The sequence below is a fragment of the Amblyomma mixtum genome, chromosome 9 (genome assembly GCF_055824585.1).
Source record: "Amblyomma mixtum isolate Tamu chromosome 9, ASM5582458v1, whole genome shotgun sequence".
Classification (NCBI taxonomy): domain Eukaryota; kingdom Metazoa; phylum Arthropoda; class Arachnida; order Ixodida; family Ixodidae; genus Amblyomma; species Amblyomma mixtum.
In genome coordinates, this window is record NC_143020.1 from 118,769,180 (window position 1) to 118,792,655 (window position 23,476).

General features: G+C 46.9%; 2 protein-coding genes across 2 annotated transcripts in view; one reads left to right on the plus strand and one right to left on the minus strand.

Annotated features, from left to right (window-relative positions):
* LOC149330953 (uncharacterized) overlaps positions 1–23,476 on the minus strand; it is a 93,438-nt gene that overhangs the window by 11,687 nt on the left and 58,275 nt on the right. The gene's annotated exons all lie outside the window — the stretch shown is intronic.
* LOC149330954 (atlastin-1-like) lies at positions 6,651–23,441 on the plus strand. The gene is made up of 10 exons (XM_089561280.1): positions 6,651–6,760; positions 15,130–15,459; positions 15,516–15,728; positions 15,804–16,022; positions 17,505–17,669; positions 17,722–17,778; positions 18,433–18,504; positions 18,570–18,713; positions 19,749–19,985; positions 23,433–23,441. The coding sequence occupies exons 2-10, from the start codon at positions 15,142–15,144 to the stop codon at positions 23,439–23,441; spliced, it is 1,434 nt and encodes a 477-aa protein (XP_089417406.1). The 5' UTR covers positions 6,651–6,760; positions 15,130–15,141.

Consider the following 23,476-nt stretch of genomic DNA (forward strand, 5'->3'; position numbering starts at 1 on the left):
ACGCCGTAAACAGGGCAGGAGTGACTAACAACAAAGGAAGCCCCCCGAAGTTTCTTTTTTAGTCGGACTGGAAGGCTGTCGGCAGAAGCCCCCCTCCCCCCCAAACTCGACTCCCGTCTCCTGTCCGACCTTTCTCTTCCCAATTCTGGGCAAGGTGTGTCGACTGGCATTTTTTTTTCGCTGCCGTCTTGGTATGGTCACGGCCGGTCTCGACGCGCGCGCTTTCTGGTTTAGGCCAACGTTTTTTGAACAGAGCTTGCCGCCACGAAGGTTTGAAGAGGAATGGAAAGTGTCGCCCCTACTGTATTCTTGTTAGTTTTCGTTCGCTTTCCCTGCTTCTTTCCAGTTTTTGTGGCATGCGAAAAGCTTTCAGTACTCAGAGACACAATATTTTGGATTCATTTCGCAAGTATAAAGGAACAATATGCAAACTGGACGCCCAACCAATGAGAAAGGCAGCGCTCTATCTGGATGCCACCTCATTTCCGCTGCCGCAAATGGCCGCCGCGTTGCGACACCATCGGCTCGAAACAAGCATTTATAGCGAAGATTAAAATATCAAATATTATGATTTAGGTGATCTCATTGCGCGTTCGGGAATCACAATGTCCCTTACTCTGCATACAAAGAATAAAGACCCCATGCCTATCTACGTCGCAGGGCACCTTTAACAATGACCCAAAGTAAGCTGAAGGGGCTATTGTAAAGGGATTAAAAACCGGCCGCTCTTCTTTGGATCCGTTTTCCCCACAAAAAATCTGTACTTGTGGCCCATTCCAGCCATTTTCCGATGCGTGAGGAACTCGCTCGAGGTTTTTAAAATCACACTCGATTTATCACGCCGCGGAAAGGCCACTTTCCTCCGAGGTGCTCATGCGTACTCACGGACAGGTAATTTTCAAGGCAAACTTATCATTATTAGTTCGACATTGTTCAAAACCTGCCTAATCCTCTTAGCTAACGCTAAAAAGGCCCTTATCGTCTGAGCAGCAAGCGCGGAAGCACATGTGTGCAACATTGGCTCGGGCCATGGAAGATGCGTGATAAGTGACTACTTTCTTCGAGCATCGAAACTGTGAAAACTGGGCTATACTAGGAGTTAAAAATGTCCCCTCTACGGCTGCGCAAGTTGAAATCCTCTCTTAAGATCTCGTAGAGGTGTATTGCAGTTGAAGATGATACTTGTAGGATTCTTGACGTCTTACAGATTCGAATTGCTCAATCACATTGCAAGAGGACACTTCTGGAGAGGTTAACTTTTTATAACAATTAAAAGCACAAAGAAAGATACAAGCAAGGAGAAAACATATTTACACTTGACTGGCTCGTACTTCTACGTGACGAAACCAGCCCTCGGTCCTGTCGAAACAGCTGGCTTTAAAACCTAATTCCCCGCCCTCGGTGGGGAGAATAACCAATCAGGTCACTGTACAAACATCCACCCAATAACTTATTGGGGAAGGAAAACACGACCAATCAATGATTGGGGAAAGAAGGTAGCTCATCGCGACACCGTACACACATGCACACTTTCCACCATCACGATTTCGGATAATTACGCTTTTCTGCTGCGAGCTTCGCGAACACTCGCTTTCCAACGTCCGGTTGCCCCAAGTTCAAGGAAAGCCACTTCAATCCATCTGTTTCTCATCGTCGCTCCTCATGCCTGCAGCTAGCGTGACAATATGTCAAAGCACGCCACTGCAGACATGGCACAAAAGCCGGGTCCGCCTCGCCATAAACACGTGCACACAGGATGCCGCCTAACGACTCCGTCCATGAGGGGAGTTTGACCTTTCCCGTAACAGCGCTGTCCGGCGCCCCCCGTATCCCGCTGGGTTGACTGACCCCTTTCTGTGCGGTTGTGCGGAGGGCCCAAGAGAGAACGTAATGGGCATTCCAATAACGCGACCGGATGCGGCAAACAAAATACAGCACCGCGAACTTCACTCTAGGGGTGAATGAACGTTAATGTAGTGAGTGGACATGAGCGTAAATGAATGGTTGTGAGTGTGAGTGAGCGGTTGTGAGTGTGAGTGGCCAAGAGTGGTTGAGAGTGTGAGTGGACATGAGTGCGAGTGAGTGGTTTTGAGTGCGAGTGAACATGAGTGCGAATGAGAGTGAGTGGTTGTGAGTGCGAGTGGTCATGAGAGTGAGTGTGAGTGGACAAGAATGCGAATGTGAGTGGTTGTGAGCGCGAGTGGTCATGAGTGTGAATGTGAGTGAGTGGTTGTGAGCGCGAGTGGTCATGAGTGTGAATGTGAGTGAGTGGTTGGGAGTGCGAGTGGTCATGAGTGAGTGCGAGTGAGTGGATGTGTGCGCGAGTTGTCTTAAGTTTGGTTCAGCCATCGCTCATGGCGCCGAGGTATGGCCAAAGGTCGCTCTCAAGGTCAAGTTTCACACAAGACGGTCAGCCGGTTTGACCTCGTGAGGTAGTGCTTTCGCTCTAACAAAACTTAGCTTGCTGACAAGATACCGTAGCACAAACCTGCTTTCTTTCGGCATCTGCTTACACCTAGCCTGGGGCTTTGTCAGCGCTTCCGCAAGACCTGCAGCCTGTTAGCTGATCGACAACAAAGTTGCATAGATGACTGACGATGATTCAGCAATCACAGCTGAATGAGTAGGAGAGAACTTGATATTAATAGATCCTTATAATCAAGGTAGAAATACTTAAACGTTGACATTTTCCTAAGTGCGCTTAAAAGTTTGACCCTCTGGAGGGCGTCCCCACGCCGTTATGGGCTAGAAATCTTCAAGAAATTGGCACAGATGGCAGAATTTGGCTTTCCTTCTCTGCATAGAGAGACCTTATTATGGCCTTGGGCTTTTATACTCTTCCTACGGCAGCTTTTGTAGGTGGTATATAGACGGACTATAGTTCGGCCAGAGCTCCGGTGCTCCGTCTGCTTCTCTCCATGATCGTACTACAGAAGATAAATGGCAGGCGAGCAGCCATTCAAATGAAAGCCCACACTGAAGAAGCGACAGTACGATAATCAAACAAGAAAATATACCAAAGGGGTCCTTGATATGACTTTCAAAGAGTGATCACTGCATTTTTCGCTCCGAGTGCGACCATAAATTAGCTGCAGCGACACACGTGGCCTTGGTGAAGCCTTGTGTTTGCGCCGCCTCTTCGGAAGAACCCCCTCCAGTCTTTCCCCGAAGATTGCACAGCAAAAACACGGGATGGGGAAGGGAAGGGTCGAGCGAGTTGCTCTGCTAATGCTCCTGTGGTGGAGTTGCGCGGGGCGGCAGAGGCTGGCTTCAAAGCAGTCGTTTGAGAGCCTGCTAACCGGATGATCTAGAGCAGGGGTTCTCAAACTGGGTTCCGCGGAACACAGGGGTTCCGCGGGCTGTCTTCTTGTGTTCCGCGAGAACCCTCACCGTCCCTGACCCGCCAGCTGATATGAGACTGGCTCTGAGTGCTACTGAGCCACGCTTTGACTTGCTCTTAAAAGGGAAGCAGTACCACCCATCACATTAGTATTTGTATTAGTCTGTGCAATACACATTTAACTTTTGCAACTCTCTCTTTGCAAAAATGCACTCGACAACATTGCTGGTAAGTAAAAGCGGGGAGGGGGGGGGGGTTCCCTGGAACTTATTGAAGGCTTTTCGGGTTCCTCCCAGCAAAAAAGTTTGAGAACCCCTGATCTAGAGCTACGGTCCTGGCCCCTGCGCGTGAGGAGGCGGGAGCCCGGGCGGGAACTGGAAGCAATTAAGAGTTCTGGCATCAGGCACGCGTGATGCCAAAACGAGCTTTCACCAAATTCCTCTAGACGAAAAGACCTCACGAATTTGCAGATTTTAACGCGAGAGAGTTAAAGGTCCCGTTCTTCAGAAATTCGGGTCTCGAAGTTGTGAGCAAAAAATAGTGGGCATGGCTCTGAAAGGTGGCCCGCCTAGGTCATGTGACCATGCGGTGTCGTCACAACCTGCCCACCAGATAGTGAGCGAACTGCCCATTGCGGAAGGTGGGAGTTAATGACTGTTCGCTCGGGAAAAGCAACCTGGGCCGCACAAGGCCCACTGGTGGGAGAACCTTACATCGCAGGGCAGTGGCGCATATCCCTTAACCGCAGCACCACTGCGCCAGGAGGGGTATGAGGACTCCCAGAGATCTATGAATGTAAAGTAGAGAATAATTACCGCGTTATACTATGGCGTCATACCCTTAAAGGTGCACTGAAGAGGAATCTGAACTCGTCTATTTGCCACGGGAACTCAATCTACACGTTCCGAGCATTCTTAGAAACGTCGATTTATTGCCCTGTGTGGCTGATGTTCCTAATTAAATCGAATTAACGTCCGGCTCCCGCTTTTTTTTTTAAATTTTCCCTCGTACGGTGGGCGGAGTCGACCAACGCGTGGAGTGCCTTGCAGCCAGCTCCTTGGAGGCTTTGCTTTCACTTTATTTTGTTTTTTAGGTTTTAGTGAATAAATAGTTTCATTCGCAGATAATATAGCCGTAAAATAAGCCCGCTGAACTAAAAATACGCGCGGACTATTTGCTTCTACGGACTACTACGTAATACTCCGCCGATGGCAGAGCGGCAAGCCGCCGCGGGACTGGCTGAAAGGCACTCCACGCTTTGGTCGACTCCGCCCACCGTACGAGGGAGAATTAAAAAAAAAGGCGGGAGCCGGACGTTAATTTGATTTAATTAGGAAAATCAGCCACACAGGGCAATAAATCGAAGTTTCTAAGAATGCTCGGAACGTGCAGATTGAGTGCCCGCGGCAAAAAGACGAGTTCAGATTCCTCTTCAGTGCACCTTTAACGGGGGGCTCAAGTATCCACTCCAATACTGTTTGCATTCAGTTTGGTAGACGGAGGGTGGCGATTCAGATGTGTCCACATATGGTTCTTACCCTGACCTGAAATTTAACTTCATCATCATTTAACTTCATGGGTGGCATTTAGCTTCGATCAAACTATGACCGCCGTGGTCAATAAACAAACACCTGACCTTGTACACGGCACAACAACGTCAGAGTCAGTGACCTACCATGCCAGTTACAGCTGAACCGCAGGCACAGTTTTAGAGTTGGCGTGGCATTACAGTAGCTCGGAACTGTCTCTCTTCGAGCTAAAAAATTCTGGTGCAGAACGCGCTGTCAATAAAAAAGTGCGGTATCTGAGGAGACGACTCAGATTAGGCGCCTCGATAAAGAAAGCAGTCGCTCCGAATAATGCAGTCGGTTATCAAGCATTGAGCGACAAATTACTTTATTTCAAGACTTGACGATTACTGCACACGCATATCTTGAGAGGTCAATTGTAGTCGATCGTAGTCGAGCGCCGTCTATTGACAGCATGCCTTCGAGGCACCTTTGTCTCAGGACCTCTGTCCTCATTGACTGCCTTTTGTTAGTTCGTGTGCGGCTGCACTGATTGCTGGGCGCGGGTATGCTGAGAGCCTCTACCAGAGTAGGCGAGCTTTCAGCAGTCTCTTTCGATGAAGATAGTAAAATAGGAGAATAGGACGAGAGAAACAGCAGAATTGCAAAAAGCCGTCTGTGTAAAGATTTGCCGATGCTTCATTCTTTCAGGAAGCCGTTGGGAGTTCGGTTCTCGGGAATACGTCACCCCTGAGTGTTCAAGCGAAGGCCTAAAGCGGAGCTACAGGTACTTCTTTATTTAACTCAATTTTTTTAGGTGGAATGACAGCGGTAAATGCAGCCTGTGGAACCATGACTTTGCAGTCAGCTTGAGTAGTCAACTTTAAAGCTTGGATGCATTTCGCTGCTTTGAATAGCGAAACACTTCATAAAGGGGTGGCCGCCACATTCAAGCCCGCGTGTGACGCCTGGACATGGTGCGTGCCCTTTACTAAAGCATGTACAATGTAATAGCTGTGCTGTGCTTTGATGTTGAAGAAACACGCAACAAAATGCATCGAACTCGAGCAGTTCTCAATTTTACAGCGAATTTGGGAGAGGACTATCGAGGAGTTTCTTGACATTGCACGCGCCTTTTGTTTGGCTTTGCTCTGTTTACCCAGCAGTGTTGTACCACGTATAATCTTCGGGGTATTTAAATTTTACCAAGATTTTTCGAGTACTAAAAGCGGACGTATGGCAGTACTTTCTGGCGAACCTTTATACCCAAAGCCCACCGCTCCCGTCGCTGTGCTTTTAGGGCGTAAGTACTTCTTTCGGCAAAGAGCCGCTCTCTGTGTATGTGTGTGCAGATCAGGTCTACTTCTTGACCCGGAGGGTGTACGGAACATGTCCGGAATGTGCCCAGATCCGCAAACACGTACACAGATAGTGGCTTTCTGCCGAAGGAAGACTATTATGCAATCGCAGCAAAGTCACCACGACTCCTTGTGCCGGCCCAGCGGGAGAAAATTGTCGACGCCCACTTTGAAGTTGTTTCTCCTTTAGTGGTTACAAATTATGGAACCTGGGAAGATTGTGGGAGCTTCCACGAGTGCACTTCGGTGTAGGCGGCAAAGCAAAAAATATTTGAAGAGTTTATATTACTCTTTAGGAAGGAATAAGCACGGGCGGTGGCGGCGGCGGCGGTGGAAGGACGCTCCCCTTATCTATATTTTTTTTTTCCTGCCTACCCAGACCAAGCCTGACATCGCTACCGTGACTGCTGACAGTGCATCCTTCCTGACGTCACGGACTACGTGAACCTGTTGACGCGCTCCTGGTGCCAGAGGCGCAATTTTGTCACACGAGCGGTGGCGGCGGCGGTGGAAGGACGCTCCCCTTATCTATATTTTTTTTCCTGCCTACCCAGGTTGGTGACCTCGTTTTCAGTTTGTCCTTAGCGCTGGTTTTGCTACCGCCGTTGCCCCCGTGTGCGCGCTCCGCTGCCGTGTTGCGTGCTTGCCCTTGTATGAGCTGCTACTGTAGGACTCTGGGCGTGTACTCAAACTTGTTCCTTGGACCATGGCAATCGCGTGCCAAGCCTGCAATGAGCTCCTGCCAGACGACGGGCGTTTCTTGACGTGCTGCGAATGTGAATGCTCTTCCCATATTGGTGGTTGTTCAGGCTGGTCTGAATCAACGTATAAAGCCAAAGGCGAGAGCGGCCGCCGCACATGGCGGTGCATGGCTTGTCGCTCATCAAAGGCCAAAGGTGATAGAGCGCCCCTAGAACCTGATATTGCTGTCTGTCTAGCAGACACAACTAAAAGACTTGATGCCCTGGTACACCTACCTGTTCAGGTGGGTGAGATCAAAGCTTCAATCGAGCTGATGTCACTAAAGTATGATGAGATCCTCAGCCGACAGGCTCAACAGGAGAAGGATATTGGAAACTTGAACAGGCGTGTAACCCAGCTAGAGGCTACCTGTACTGCAGATGACATTGCAGAAATGAAATGAACTGTCAACGACCTCGAATCTTAAACTTAATCTTGAAATTCATGGCATCCCAGTAACGGAAAATGAAAACTTGATGTGTAAACTGAATGATCTAGGTCAGACCATCCACGTGCCAGAGCTCACAAAGAATGATATTGGCGCTGTTCATAGACTTCCATCAAAACCAAACAAAATACCTGGAATCATTCTCCGATTTGCTCAGCAATCTGTTCGTGACTTGTGGCTGGAAGCGCGTAAGGAACTTCGAAAGAGTTCGTCCAATGTCACGATCACCGAAAACATGACTAATCAGAACAGGGACCTGCTGCGCCGCACAAGGGATTGGGCAAAGAGCCATGATTACAAGTTTTCATGGCATTGCAATGGCAAAGTACTAATCAGGAAAAAGGAAGGTGACAGCGCCGTTGTCCTTCGCTGTGCCGCAGACCTTGACAGTCTGTGATAAACTTTGGCCTAGCACTCCTACCAGTTTTTTTCTTTTCGACCCCCTATTTAGTAAAATGCTTCCTTCTTTTACATCTCAAGTGAACTTATCAAGTCTTAAGAACATTCTCAATGCTGATGGCCGGCGAAGCGTCAATTGCATTAATTTTAACCTTAGATCAGGGAGAAATAAGCAAGATGAACTCGATCATCCTCTTACTGAAGCTCAAGTACGCTGTGATGTTGTTATGCTTACTGAGACTTGGTTTGCGTCGAAGGAGGATGTGTATACATATCAGACACATAAATCGTATTACATGAACCGTAGTGACAAAAGGTTTGGTTTGGTTTGGTTTATGGGGTTTAACGTCCCAAAGCGACTAAGGCTATGAGAGACGCCGTAGTGGAGGGCTCCGGAAATTTCGACCACCTGGGGTTCTTTAACGTGAACTGACATCGCACAGTACACGGGCCTCTAGAATTTCTCCTCCAAAGAAATTCTAGCCGCCGCGGCCGGGATCGAACCCGCGTCTTTTGGGTCAGCAGCCGAGCACCATAGCCACTGAGCCACCGCGGCGGCGTAGTGGTGACAAAATGGGTGGTGGTGTTGCAATGTTAGTTTCAAATTTATTGGATTCTGAACAACTTACTGAATTTTCCTGTATTAACCTCCTTTATGAAATTCTTGTTATTAGATGTGGTACTACAGTATTGTGTGTATGCTACCGTCCTCCTTCTACCAATGTCCAGTGTTGTCTTTTCTTGATTCATTTTATAGAATTTGTGAGTGCAAGTAAATACAAATTATTTTTGGTGGTGACTTGAACATAAATATGCTCGTTGATAGCAATGTAAAACTAGAACTCGAATCCCTCTTGAACTCTCATTCCTGTCAGAACTTTATAACATCAGCAGCACGGATCACTACGCAATCAATGACACTTTTAGACCTTTTTTTAAGCAACTTCGATGCATCCCTCGTTAGAGCTTGTACATTGATTCATAGCATCAGCGACCACCTGCCGATAGTTATTTCAGTAAATCAGCGCACTAATGCAGTAAAGACCCCACGTTCCGTAGTCTCTTACCGAGTTATTAATCCTACAACGCTCTCTACATTTAAAGACCGTCTAACCACAGTCAGCTGGGACGATGTGTTCGCAGCAAATGACCCGAACGTAGCATATGAAACATTTTTGCGTACATTTTCCGAAGTATACTTTGAGTGTTTTCCAATGAAGAAGTGCAGAACCTGTAAAAACAGTCGCAAACCCTGGATAACTAAATAATCGTTAAAACTTTTAAAGAAACAAGATCAATTATATAGAACGTTCATACGAACTAAATCTCCTGAAGCCCTTAAAATATTCAAGTCATACAGGAATTTTGTCACGAAACACCTTCGGGCTGAAAAAAGACAATATTACATTCACCTCTTTAATTCGACTGAAGGGCGCACAGGCAATGTTTGGAAGGCACTTAAAGTTGCAACCGGAACCTCAGCAGAAGCAGTAAATAAAATAACAAAAGATGGAATAGAGTTACCAGGTGCTGAACTAGTCAACGCCCTTAATACTTTTTTTTTTGTCACTTGGCGACGTTAGCGAACCCGCCGCTGACTTACCTCTTATGAATGGCCCAAATGAGCAAACAATATTTTTAGAACCAGTCTCGGAAAGTGAAGTTGTAACTACATTTTTGGCAGTTAATAACAGCAAAGCAACTGATGCCTGTGGGTTTCAGATAGAGCCTATAAAGTCTGTAATAAGAGAAATAGCCCCTTGCGTTACGCGCATTTTCAATATATGCTTGTTGACTGGAATTTTCCCGCATGCCATGCAAACAGCAAAGGTAACTGTTATATTCAAGAAAGGTGACAGGAACGATATGTCAAATTATCGTCCTATATCGGTTTTACCCGTCTTTTCGAAAGGCCTGCAGAAAATAATTCAGAAGCGCCTATCCTCATTTACTGATCATCATAACATTATATGCTCCGCCCAATATGGGTTTCGAAAGAACAAGTCGACAGAGCTGGCACTTTTGGCTCAAAAGGAGTTTATTTTGTCAAATTTCGAATGCAAAAATATGGTGCTTGGACTGTTTCTGGATTTTTCAAAAGTGTTTGATCTCATAAATCACAACATTCTCATTAAAAAACTGGAGCATTATGGCATTAGGGGGAAAGCACAAGAATTAATCACATCTTATTTGCAACATAGATCTCAGTTTGTAGTAATTGGAGGACAAAATTCTGCAGTACAATCAGTAAAAACAGGTGTCCCACAGGGCAGTATTCTGGCCCCGTTTCTGTTTATCCTGTTTATAAATGAAATAGTACGCCTTGACGAAAATGCCCGCTATATAATCTATGCAGATGACACTAGTTTATTTTTTTCAGACAACTCATGTGAGGCCTTAGCTGATCAAGCCAATACAGCGCTGTCTAAAATAAATACGTGGGCTCAAACAAACTGTTTAGCACTTAACCATCGCAAGACAAAAGCTGTACTATTTCACCCCCGCCACAAGCAAATCCATTTGCCGCACCTTGTGTTAAACAATACCAATATTGAAAGAGTAAAAACTTTTAAATCACTAGGTGTATACTTTTCTGAAAATATGACATGGGATGAACACGTCGGCTATATCGTAAATAAGTTGTCGAAAACTATTTCATCATACGCCGCCATTCTTATTATTTCCCTACCTCAGTTAACATCCTTTTATATAACTGTTTATTTTCCTCCACATTAAGCTATGCCTTTTTAGTACGGTCCACAACAACAGCAACAAACATTAGCAAACTGTTAATATTGCAGAAACGGGTCTTACGTCTGGTCTGCAATGTTCCATATCGCTCCCATACTGCAGACCTATTTAAAAAACACAATATCGTTCCTGTTACATCACTATGCAATTACAAACTATCCCACCTTTATAAACAGGGAACACTAAAGAATAATGATGCATTAACTAACCTAGCAGGATTGCAGATAAACACCACCACCTATAACGTACGCTATTTGGAACCCTGGAATGTCACCAAATGCCGGACTAACTACGGGAAACAGATGTTGAAATACACATTGCTGACGGTTTTAAATTAATTTTTACTTAAACAAATAATGGCATTTCCGTGATTTCCTCACCGAAATTGCGTACCTTGTTTATATAACCTGTTTTTTTTTGCTTTCCTCGGTTCGATGTTGACGTGTACGCCCTCGCCGCACGCTGCTGCGCTACTGTGTATGCTGGGAGGTCAGGACTCCTCAAGCTGTTTTTTCAGCAGGAGGGCAGGTAAAAAAGCAACATTCCTTTTCTGTTGCGGAATAAAATTTCAATTTCAATTTCAATATATCAGAAGTTCGTGAGCAGCAGCTGGTATGTAATTTATTCATTTCTGCGGGATCTCAGAGGAAAACTATTAGTAATGAAATTTTTTTACTTTTCGAAAACTACAATTGCCGTGTACCGGGGTAAGAAAGAGTAAAGCACCTTGTATACAACAAGGTTATAGATACCGCTTAGTCGTTTTTGTTAAATGTGACGGCCATATTACGAACTTCTAGTCGTCTGGTTTTGCATCGCATGCAACTGATAAATGTTCAATTACTAATGTAATTTTTCTTGAACTGGGAAAGAGATCTATTGCGCCTCGCAAGCTTTGGGAATAACAACGCTGCTCATTAATAGTTGTAGTGTGGGTTGGTTATTACAGTTCTCGAGAAAGTATTGACACCGAAAAGACAGGCAGTGCGCGAAGGCTGGAAATTCTGACTGGCTCTTCTGCATGCCCCAAGGGTGCTCTAATACTCAGCCTTCATAGAGCTCCTATGAGCAGAGCTTACACGTGAAACTGAGCCGACCAGCACAAGGGGACCACGAAATGACGTTTACTGAGTTAAGCACAAGTGGTCAGTGTTACATCACTCGTCTCCGCACAGCAAAACTTTTAAGCTAGCTTCATTATCCCAAGGTATCGGTGATTAAATATGATGCTCCACCTCTCTCTATACACGCCGACGCGCCAGAAAAAAAATAAAGAAACAGGTCGGGACAGCAACTCCCCTCCTTTTCCGCGCCCCACCGAACCCACGCTACTTGGGCACGCTCAATTAGAATGTTTATTTTGTTTATTTTTTATTTGTTTATTGTAATACCCACAGCGCCACAAGTGGCATTACAGTGTGGGGGAATAACACATCATACAAACGAAAAAAAGGTAACAAAGTGCAGCACATACAATGCAACCATGATGCAACAATAACACAGCCTAAAAACAGCATTCACAGAGATGAAGAGAATAAATCACCTGACGTAATTAATACCACCTCTTCAAAGAGCCGGTTCCAATCTCTTATAGACCTAGGGAAAAAAGTATATTTGTACATCTGATTTACAGTTAATTTCCTTGGCTTTAGGGGAGGGAGGTGTGGCTAAGAACTTCCGATGAGGCGTCGCTCTAATCGGCAGCAGCCGTTTTCAATAAATATTTGTGAATAAAAGGGTTCACGCACAGCTTTAAATTTAACTCGAATACTAAGGAATTCCATCTCTAGAGACGTGTTGCCAATATCGTCTTCAAAATGATTTCAGGGTCCCTGAAAAAGGATTTCAGGGCCGTCAAGACAACTGGTTCGAGCATAAATGTATATATCGACGTATTGCAGCGAGGTTTCGATACACATTTTCTTCTTTGTACATCTTCCACCGCATGCCGATTTATCAGTACCGTTTCTGCACGATACCAACCCAGAGCACTCTAGAACTGCTATCACTAAGAGCGGCATTTGCTGAAATGTGAGGTTTTTTGTCGCTGTTGAATGGGGTCGAGAGCAGTGGCCATTTATCCTGACGAGCGACTTGCGCACTTGCTGCTATCTCCGCCGCCGAATTGTTTTCTTATTTGACGGCACAAGTTTAACAAAAGCATTTATTTCTGTGTCAGACTGATTTTCTTTTACGCTTTCGCAGCCATGTGATTTATCTCAGTGGTGGATCGGAGCACGTTTTCCTGTAAAAACATTTCGGGGCACCATGAATTCATTTTATTTATTTGTCATTTACATAGTCCTGCAGCCTCCTAAATCATTGTAGCGCGGGCAAAGTACAAAGATTTTATGAGTAGCTAAGGCAAAATTTTATTACAAAATTAGTTTACATCGCTAACCACCTGCACTTATTTCTTCCGATTTTTTACAGCCTAGCTCTTGTGCACACACTATAATCATGGAGCCTCCTTACAAAAAGTGCACATTTTCATAATTTTCTGCGCCGCTAGCTTTGGAAGGTGCAGTGTACCGAATATATTTCACTGGTTACGCCGCAACCTTCATTTTTACCGTCGGCAGTCAGAAATTTTTGAGGTTACGCTCTAACATTCAGACCGGGTCTCACTCTGGGAGAGCGAAGGGTTCATTCTAGGCTATGTTCGCGCCAGCATTCTGTGTGTTGTTGTTCACAAAGCACAATGCAGACGTCGTTTGAAAGCTTAATGTACACTCTCAATTGATGCACACCGCTATGGTGTAGCTGCATTGCCATCTGCACAAGGGGCGATATTTCAGATGACGGACTCGGTAGTTTGGGATTTGAGATTGAGATTGATTTATTGATTCCTCGCGCAAGCGAGAGGGGGCAGGGACTAAGCCCTACGTGAGAGATAGACAGAGGTCCCTTCCCTCCACAGAGATTCGGCATCATGTAACCTCAAAATACAAACATGTACCAGTGACAGCTTGTTACAGCAAACGCTGTTAGGATAAAAAACACTCATAATACAGACAGCGCTATAGAGTTGCAATCACTTCTACCACATACTAATCACACAAGAAAGTTTTGAGTGAAATAATCATACATTTTGCCTCAAAATATTTCCATCTACTCCGAACAATTTGAAGAAAACTGATATAGATATGCTGAACAATTTTTATAAGCTATAAAAAACGTACAGAAATGACGACATACATAGAGAAAAAAGATAACGAAAACAGCAGGACTAGCTGATTATATACTGAGAGAAACAACTGAAAGCCACATGCTGAACTGCCTGAAAGCGCACATAGGGTGGATGACGTGAGAAATGGAACAATCTCAGTAGCTATTCGGATTCAAAGTACATGTGTTGCCGCATTAGCATCACCTTTATCTGCCTTTTAAATTTGTGCTTAGAGCAGCTAAAGTCTACTAATTCCTCCACTTGACTCAGTACTTGGATTGCTTGAAATGAAATGTTTGTTTCCCTTATTTTCTCATATCTTTGGCGCACATTCCTTTCGGCTTGAGGCAGTGGCTTTGAGTTCAGTGTTTGTTTTTAACCACCATCCTATTTCCTTGTAAGGAACGCAGCCTTTTCAAATAATATACTTGGTCCACTCTTAGCCTGACGTACTGACTGAAAAGAGGTGATGTTCGCAAGCTCGCGTAGGAAAAAGATGCGAAGAGTTTTTTGCTGTAAGAGGATCGGTCTCCTGTTAATATTCTTGATGGTTTTGCCCCATACTAAAGCACCATAAGTAAGCTTACTCTAAAAAGGCGCGTAATATAGCTCCTTATTTAACCAGAGTCGTAGCAGATGCATTGTTCTATACAAAATTCCTACAGTTTTCTACAGCTCCGCAGTAAAGCTACTCACATGCGTATTCCAATTCAGGTGTTCAGTGAACCATACGCCTAAGAATTGTTCCTCCCTTACTTGACTGAAGACTCCGAAAAGTTCAAACATGCCACTAAAAAATCCGCTCCTAGCGATCAGTGTTCGCACTAGGCTAAGAACTTGTCAACTAGAAGCAAAGAAATGTTGCTTGAGCCAGACAGACAGACGTACGTACAGTGCACGAAGCCGCGTAGAAATGGAGGGGGAGGCATATTTTTCCTGTTTTCTGTACAATTCGGAGCCGGGCGTGGTGGTTTGCGCAGTTCCACGTACACGAGATCAAAATTGTGCCCGCGTGGTATTCACACCATACGTGGCACTCACAGTGCCGTCACAGGCGCCCGCCTTTGCTAGATAGCGTAGCTAATAAATGGCGGGGGTTGTTGCGGGAGGGTAATGCGGGGAAGCCCAACTCCAGGCGACGTTCGCCTGACAAGTGGCGACATTTCACAGGATGGAGTTGTAAATACGCCCCTCGGCCTTGTGCTGCTGCGATGGTTCGCTGCGACGAAGCAACCGGCCAGCGAAGTAAATTCAATGCCGTTACCACCATACTTATAAGGCTGCCTCACAATGCTTGAGTTCCAGCGTAACATCCAGAGATGAGAACGCGTTCTCCAGATTGCAGTACTTAAGTATATTTGAACAGCTGGCACTGTGCAGTCGCAGGCACTGATCACCCTCTTCTGTTCTCAAAGCCCAGGGACAAGATGGAGAACGGAGATGAGAACGGTCACCAGGTGCAGATCTTGAAGACGGACGGCCGCACTTTCGAGCTGGACCAGCACGCTCTATTGCGCATCCTGTTGAACGACCGCGTGAAAGGCAAGCCGGTCGCTGTCGTATCCATCGTAGGAGCTTTCCGCGAAGGAAAGTCTTTCTTGATGAACTTCTTCATCCGGTACCTGCGCAACTTGGGTCGGACTGACTGGCTGGGTGATACCGACGCTCCTCTGGAGGGCTTCGGGTGGCGCGGTGGCAGCGAGCGGCACACTACGGGTATATTTGTCTGGAACGAGGTATTTTTGGTAAGGCAGTCAATCCCGAAGATGGGACGGTTGCTGTCTTAACAGTTCCTGTGCAGGTCACCACATCCGGAGGTCAAGAGCTGGCAGTGCTGCTAATGGACACCCAGGGGCTATTCGACAGCCGGACCTCACAGGAAGTAAACAGCACCATATTTGCCCTGAGCACCATGGTGAGCTCGGTTCTGGTCTACAATGTTTCACAGAACATCCGGGAGGACCACTTGCAGCACTTGCAACTTTTCACGGAATATGGTATTCTGGTGCAAGAGGTGTGTATAGTGGAAGCAACCACATGAGTGTGCCACGAGAACTTGAACATCACTTCGCTTTGAAAATTTCTGCAGAAAATGAGCAGCGAGCCTTTCCAGCACTTGCTGTTTTTGGTGCGAGATTGGTGTCACCCACACGAGAAGAGCTACGGGATCGAAGGAGGCCGAGAGCTCCTGGACCAACGCCTGGGAATTTCAGAGGACTTGGATGGAAGTTTGAGGGAGCTGCATGAAAGAATACGAAGCTGCTTCACTAATATTGAGTGCTTCCTCATGCCTCATCCAGGGAGGCAGGTACAGCACCAACGCTTAACTTAATATGACATAATACGCTACAGTTTTCTACGCGGTTCGATTATGCGCGCCCGCGTGACTGTGAGCTTCTCACAGAGTGATGCGGAAATTGGTGCTCAATGTCTGGTGGCGTGCCGCTGATTTCTGTTGGCGACAACATTTCGGCAATAGTTGCAGAACCTGCCCCAGTTGTGTGTACTGAGATGGCTTCGTCGCCTTGAGGGTGTTTGATGTCGGAACGAGAAGAGTAAATGTTTGGGCAAGTTTTTCGACCATGGTTTTCAAAGACAGGCGCAGGAGGAAATCACGTCAGAACATTAATTTCTTTATGATTTCTCAGCCGTTAAACGTTGATTTTGAGTAGTAGCAATAACTATATGTTTGGAGACACAACGTACGAGCTGAGCGTGTTCTGCCGGAGAGAGAACTTTCTGCAATGCGTTAAAATAGCGCATCTAGCCCTTCGCATGGTAGTTCTCAGTCTTTGGTGTATCATTTCACTGCGGTTTCTAGAATGGCTGCTAATTTCAGGCTCTGTGCCGAAGCATTGCAGCTGGATATTGTGGAGCAGTGCTGTACATCGCCATAAATGTCACTGTCGCAGAGAACACAGCAACTCACCTCATAATAGCCATGCCACTGGCGAATCGGCTCCGGCTGTGCTTTATTGGTGTACACATGTGATGAATTTCCTGCATAAGTTTCGTACTAACTGTTCGTGGCTCGCAGCGGCCGGAATAAGCCTGGTGTTGGGGATTGACACACTAGTCTCTTGGCTTAGGAGTGTGCACGCTCGAAGCGCTATAAGTTTTCAAGTGTACAACTTTTCCTGAGGTCTCTCTGTGCTTTGTTTAGTCGTCATTTTGACTCATTTACAAGTCTTGTAAGTGCCAATCTGATGGTTTGTCACGCACCCTCTTTACCAGAAAGAAGCGGCCAACAGGAACTCTTTCTCAGCCGTGCAGAGGAGTACTTATGGCACCTATTAAGTTCAAAATCTTTGTAAGGTAGGCAGAACAACTGTCCTCATCTTTCGAGGCTTTATGGTTTTTATGGGTACCGTGAGGCCTCTACTGTACAGCGGAGAAGGAAACCTCGTTGCCTGGTTAATTTTGGCAAATAAGATACCTAAGCTGTTACTGTTGGTTTAAAGGGCATTTCCTGCTGAGTTGCATTCGCTATGCGGTCTTGATAACGGCTCAAGCAGGCAGGCGCTGCCCCGACATGGAATGACTTCCCAGGTTAGCACGAGACTTCATTTGCGGTGTGAATATCTTTCAGTTCCTAGCTGTCCTGCTGTTCTTGGACGCTTTATACTCAGTGAGTGCAGCAGTTGGGCTACCAGATAAAAAAAGCGGTCGTCATCTGAAATGCGAAATGTGCGCGACCGTGGTTATTCCCGTTGTACCACAAACAAAACTTGCGAAGTAATTTGTCCTTCGCAAACGTCCTTGCTTGCTCGCCTATAATATGGCCGTGCAGGTAACGACAGCACCGTCATTTGATGGCCGACTCTCGAACATTGAAGAGGAGTTCAAGCGGGAGCTTGAGAATCTGGTTCCGTGGGTGTTGGCGCCGGACAACATTCCCGTTAAGAAGATCAGAGGCCGGGAGGTAACCTGCATTGAGCTGACGGCCTATTTTGAGGTAGGGCAGTGGACTTCTGTGTGGCCTGCATTACCCTGCATCTTACTTGCAGGTTTACGCGCATATATTCAAACAAGGACAGGTGCCTGCGCCGGAGTCTGTTCTCAAGGTTAGTCACTGTAGGTTGATTCTGAAGCCCCTTTTTAGGAGCGCGGTCTTTTCAATTGGCTAAAAATCCACGCCCGGTATCCCTGTGTAGAAGCCTTGAATGATTGCGCTAAACAATAATCGTTATTAGTACTAGTACTACCATAAGAGGCTCAAGTTCCTCTGCAGAACAAAGGCTTCCCTATTGCTCTCCAGTGTTCCGTACGGAAAATGGCAGCGCATAAAAACGAGGGCGACATCGAAGAAATATTGATGTACCGGTTTTTTTGGCGCTGGCATTTTTCGTGATGAATGACCGGCTATCCCACACGAAGGTGCTGGTCAAAATACTGAATCGTGCGCCGACAGCTGACCACCATGCCATCATAGACGACCCCCAAGCCAAAGGCAACGGCCGATTTCCGTGTCGTCGCGCTTAACCCCCTTGTTAGCTAGTGTCATATCACAGTGGAATAGCAGATGAAAGGAGATCAACCCTGGATCAACCTGATGAACAGCAACGTCATGAGAGCCGGTCGACTCCATCGGCTGGAGGGCCTAATTTACAACTATTTATTGCTACGTCTGACACAAGCGCATCTCCGCTCGTAGCTACATATATGCGTGCTTTATATCTTTATGCCTTTCTGCATTAAAAAAATTTATCACCTTTCAGGCTACTGTGCAAGCCAGCAACCTCGCCGCCATGCAAAAAGCCCACGACTCCTACAGAACGAAGATGTTGAAGGTAATGCAGTCAGGGTAACGAAGCTGATCCCAATAAATTCAACGAAAGCTCATGACTTCACGCAGGTGTGGAAAGAAGAGAACATAACCCGCGAGACGTTGGAGGGCCACCACTACCGTTTGCGCGAGGAAGCTATGGAGCTCTTCGAAAGCACCCCAAAGATGGGCGGAGAGGAGTATCAAAAACAATATGTGGAGATTCTGAAAACGGCAGGTTCCTTTCCACACACCTTTCACCGCTTCATAAGCGGGCCCTAACATGTCGTGGTCGGTTCAAAGAAGTTAGCATGCGGCGAGATGACCAGATGCGCTATTGACTGGAGAAAAGCATCCTGTGCTCTAGCATTGCAAAAGAATAGAATTAAGAGAAGTTTATTTCGACCCTCGTTCAAAAAGGGACATCCGACAGAATAGTGGTGGCTATGTTGCGAGACACTGTTTTCAAGCGGATCAAGTGGAATAGTAACTGCTCGCAGCAATAATCTCTATACCACCAAAGGCCGCGCGTTTATACACGCATAACATGTCTATACCATGCTGAACGAAACTCCGGTCCCTATGCACGTTTCATGAGCGTTTTTCTGAAAGGCTAAGAAATAGGAGTGCTTTCTAAATATACGAAAGTAAACTATTTTACGCAGTCGTTTCGTACGTGTGCGCAAAATTTTGTGACGGAAACACGACCGTTGTCAAAAGAAATAGAAGAAATTAGCTGCGTATGCTGCACTAGACATGCATGGAGCCACGGAAACATGTATACTCTTGAACACGCCTGCATAGATAAGGCGCTCGCCGTGGCGGGAATTTCCTGGCTAAGCAAGAATCCGGATATTAACTTCACATGCCATGGTGTCATTTTGCGCAGCGGCGTGGATTGGCTGGGTAGTTCTTTGACATTATGTAATGATGTCGCGTCGCAAGAAAGTCAGCGAGTGGCTGCCCCGAATGGATCGCTGGCCACTTATTCGGGCTTCCCCCACAGCGATGAACCGGATTAAAATGTCGAGCGACCTCCGCGACTCACTAGTATGAACTGGCCTTCAATGCGCCCTTAAAGCGGATAAGCAATGGCGAGTCCCGGAGGTCGCGCGACAGGTTTAATCCAGTTCGTTATGTTCCCTCCCTTCTTGCCTAGTGGTCCGGAATCATATCAAATGATCGAAATCGGTCGCGCGACGTGTGCTACACGTTGCTCTGAATGCGCCCTTACTCAGTGTCGATTAACGGTTGCTCATGATCGTGCAGGCAATCGAGAAAACATTTACCACCCTTTCAACTTACGTGGGAGACAAGAAACGCTTCTATGACTCAGCTGCCTTCAAGGCCATGCACGTCACCGCGACCATCGGTTTAGGTGCCGCGGAGATTGCCCTGGTGGTGCTTGCGCTTCCCGAGGTCGCCGGCGCGTTCGCGGTGGCCACTGTACTGTCCGCAGGTGGCTACATCTACCGCTGCGTACGTGACAGGAATCGGAAAAAGAAGGTACGTGTTATCGTGAGCCCACTACTAGATAAGTTGTTGGGCGAGACGAGCATGTCTATTGAACAAAAAATAGCTGAGGCTTAGCTTAGGTTAAGCCTAGTCAGATGCGAAGCATATTGTCGCCGAGTTGCATATCGAGCACGCCGCTTGGTAGACGTTCTTCACGCTGTACATCAGTCTCTGTAGCACGCCGCAACTTTTGCTTCTCATTCCAACGAGCAGCCCTGTCTCCAGGAGGCATCTCTATCCCGTGTACGCCTAGCAGAGGCAGCCGCACCCCCTTGTATACCGCCGCTCCAGCATCACGTGTTCACTACAGCGCACCTAGCGGCAGAAGCAGGAAACACATTGGTCGCGACGCCTCGCGCGACGGCGCGAGCTGGGCCACCGTTTCTCATCTGCTGTGACGTCACGCACCACGTGGTCATCCTTGGTCACGACGCCTCGCGCGACGGCGCGAGTTGGGCCCCCGTTTTTCATCTGCTGTGACGTCACGCATCACGTGGTATGACATGGAGGTCACGAAAGGTCAATGGTAACGACACCGCCGCGCTCGAGGAGCTGGGTTGGGCTATTTTAGTATGCTTCGCATAAAAAAATGGAAGAAAAGGACACGAAGTCACCCACCGGTAAAAATGGGTACAAGCCACCCCCGGCCCGGCTTCCTCAGGAGAGTGCGCTTGGAGGAGGCTCCGCAGATCCCAATGCGCCCTTTCGGGGGCAAAGCCAGTTTCGAACACTCAGCCTGCAAAGGTGGTTCGTGTTTCACGACGAAGATGGTTTATGGGGTTTAACGTCCCAGAGCGACTAAGGCTATGAGAGACGCCGTAGTGGAGGGCTCCGGAAATTTCGACCACCTGGGGTTCTTTAACGTGCACTGACATCGCACAGTACACGCGCCTCTAGAATTTCTCCTCCAAAGAAATTCAACCGCCGCGGCCGGGATCGAACCCGCGTCTTTCGGGTCAGCAGCCGAGCACCATAACCACTGAGCCACCGCTGCGGCCCCACTGGGCAGGAACAGCTGCGGGACAGTCATTACGAAGGAATCCGTAAGGCGCACCATTTTCGCTCGCCAGGCCGACGAAGACGAAGAGTTCAAACTCGTACGCTCTAATCAACGTGTATCAACAGAGTAACCGATTTAACTATCACTTCTGTAAGCGATTCTTCGTTTTGAAGAGAAAACTTCTGAGTATCCCTGCGGTCTTGGACAAGTCCGGTTTTTCCTTCCGGCAGTCTGATTTCGAAGACAGCCACGCTACATGGCTGCTTTTATGTTCGCCCTAGGAATGCCATAGATTCTTCTTGAAGAGGAGGTAGTCATGGAGCCAGCACGCTCTATGTATTAAAGAAAAATCTGTGGCTTAGCTTGGTTAAGCCCGGTAATTGCGAAAGCAATATCCGAACGTACGCCATGGTACAGCTCGCAGTGTAGCTGGTGGTGGTGCTTGTGGTTAGACTTGTGGTGATGCATCGGTTATAAAATCCAATCCAATGCAGTCCAATCCAATCCTCTCTAATACAATCCAATGCAATCCAATGCAATGCAATCCAAACCAATCCAATCCAATCCAATTCATTCCACTCCAATCCAATCCACTCCAATCCAATCCAATCCAATCTAATGTAATCTATTCTAATTTAATGTAATCTAATCAAATCTAATCCCATCCAATCTAGTCCAGTCCAGTCCAATGCAATGCAATCCTATCCAATCGAATCTAATCTAATCCAATGTAATGCAATCAAGGTCAAATGAAGGGCAATGGTGGTCACCACCGCGGCGCGGTGGTGGCCATCGGCCGCGGCACGATGGTGGTCACCGGCCGCGGCACGCAACGGCGTGAAAGTGCAAGTAGTATTGCTTTCGCAATAATAAGTATCTGACTTTCTTGAACGTGGTCCCCCTTCGTGGGCGACATTCTGCCTCCAGTGCCTCTTTCGCTATTTAATGCGGAGGAAAAACGCTCTGGAATCTAAGAAAGACGTTTGGGAGCTTTGGTAGTGCAGTAGTAAAACGCAGAAAAGGCGGCGGATGAAGCGAGCTGTCATGGTACAGCGCTTAACTTTCTATTGTCCTTTCGTCCGTCGTACTTTTGTGGTGTTTTACCTTCCGTTATCATGGTGCCTTGGGAACGCTCTGTCTTTAAGCGATTACCCTCCATAGGATATCAACCGCAAGGTAATACACCTAAGCTTAAAAGGACTGTGAAAAGACATTTATTGAGTTAGGCAAAGCAGACGAGCGGTAGTCATTCCATCACTCGTCACTCCGTCGGAAAGTTTTCTTAGGTTGCTTTACTAACACCGAAGGCATCGAAGATTAAAAATGACGCTCCTCCTCTGCCTCTTCGACTCATGCACTCGTCGTTTCGGGCAATACAAACATAGTTTGAGACTGCGCCCCGGGCTGGAATCCGTCAAGAGTGTCCAGCTAGTTTTCTCACTTCCTGTGGCCGCATCCGGTTACCCACCTGTCGGCGCAGTCGCGTGTATATTTTATTGCGAAAGCAATACTACTTGCACTTTCCCGCTGTTGTGTGCCGCGGCCGGTGGCCACCATCGCGCCGCGGCGGTGACCCCCATTGACCTTCATTTGACCTTGATTGCATTACATTGGATTAGATTGGATTAGATTGCATTAGATCAGATTGGATTGGATTGTATTGGACTGGATTGGATTGGATTAGATTAGATTAGATTAGATTAGATTACAGTATATTATATTATATTATATTACATTATATTACATTGGATTGTATGGGATTGTATTGGATTGCATTGGATTGGTTTGGATTGGATTGCATTGGACTGGATTGTATAACCGATGCATCACCACAAGTCTAACCACAAGCACCACCACCAGCTACACTACGAGCTGTACCGTGGCGTACGTACGGATATTGCTTTCGCAATTACCGGGCTTAACCAAGCTAAGCCACAGATTTTTTCACCATCATTAGGGTGAAAGAGAGCTCAGGGCGCGAATTCTGCAAGCGACCACCGAGATGGGCTTCCAACCCTTCAAAGCCCGCGGTTGAAAGCAGGCGACCACAGACACGCTCGCCGGCGGGTTCACGGGTCTCGGCCTGCGCTCCAACGAACTGAGGCAACTGGAGGTGGCGGCGGGAGCGCAAAGTTTCCCCTATTCCCATACCCGAAGTGCTTTCTATACGCGCGAGGTTTCCCCTGTCCTTCAGTCAGGCCGTTAGCCCGGTGACTGCGGAGACGGCTATACCCATACCGGAAGAGTTTTCCATAATATCACCGGTACTCGTGACGTGCGCATCATTTGACAAATACTTACAAATGATCTGAGTACCCGGGGATGAATCGGTGGCAAATTTTAAAATCCTGATGGGCGGGATTTAAGAAAGAACAATGAATAGCCGGCTCCATTCCAGGGACTCATACGTAGAGTGAATCTTCTAACCCGTTTCGTAGACCTTTTGAGGACAAAAAACAACTATCAGCCCAGATGTTTCACT

Bases quoted from the DNA above. Each gene is read 5' to 3' on its own strand.
- LOC149330954 (XM_089561280.1), top strand. From the start codon at position 15,142: ATGGAGAACGGAGATGAGAACGGTCACCAGGTGCAGATCTTGAAGACG. The intron at 17,670-17,721 runs GTAGGGCAGTGG...TCTTACTTGCAG, and splicing joins AGCTGACGGCCTATTTTGAG to GTTTACGCGCATATATTCAA. The intron at 18,505-18,569 runs GTAATGCAGTCA...GACTTCACGCAG, and splicing joins ACAGAACGAAGATGTTGAAG to GTGTGGAAAGAAGAGAACAT.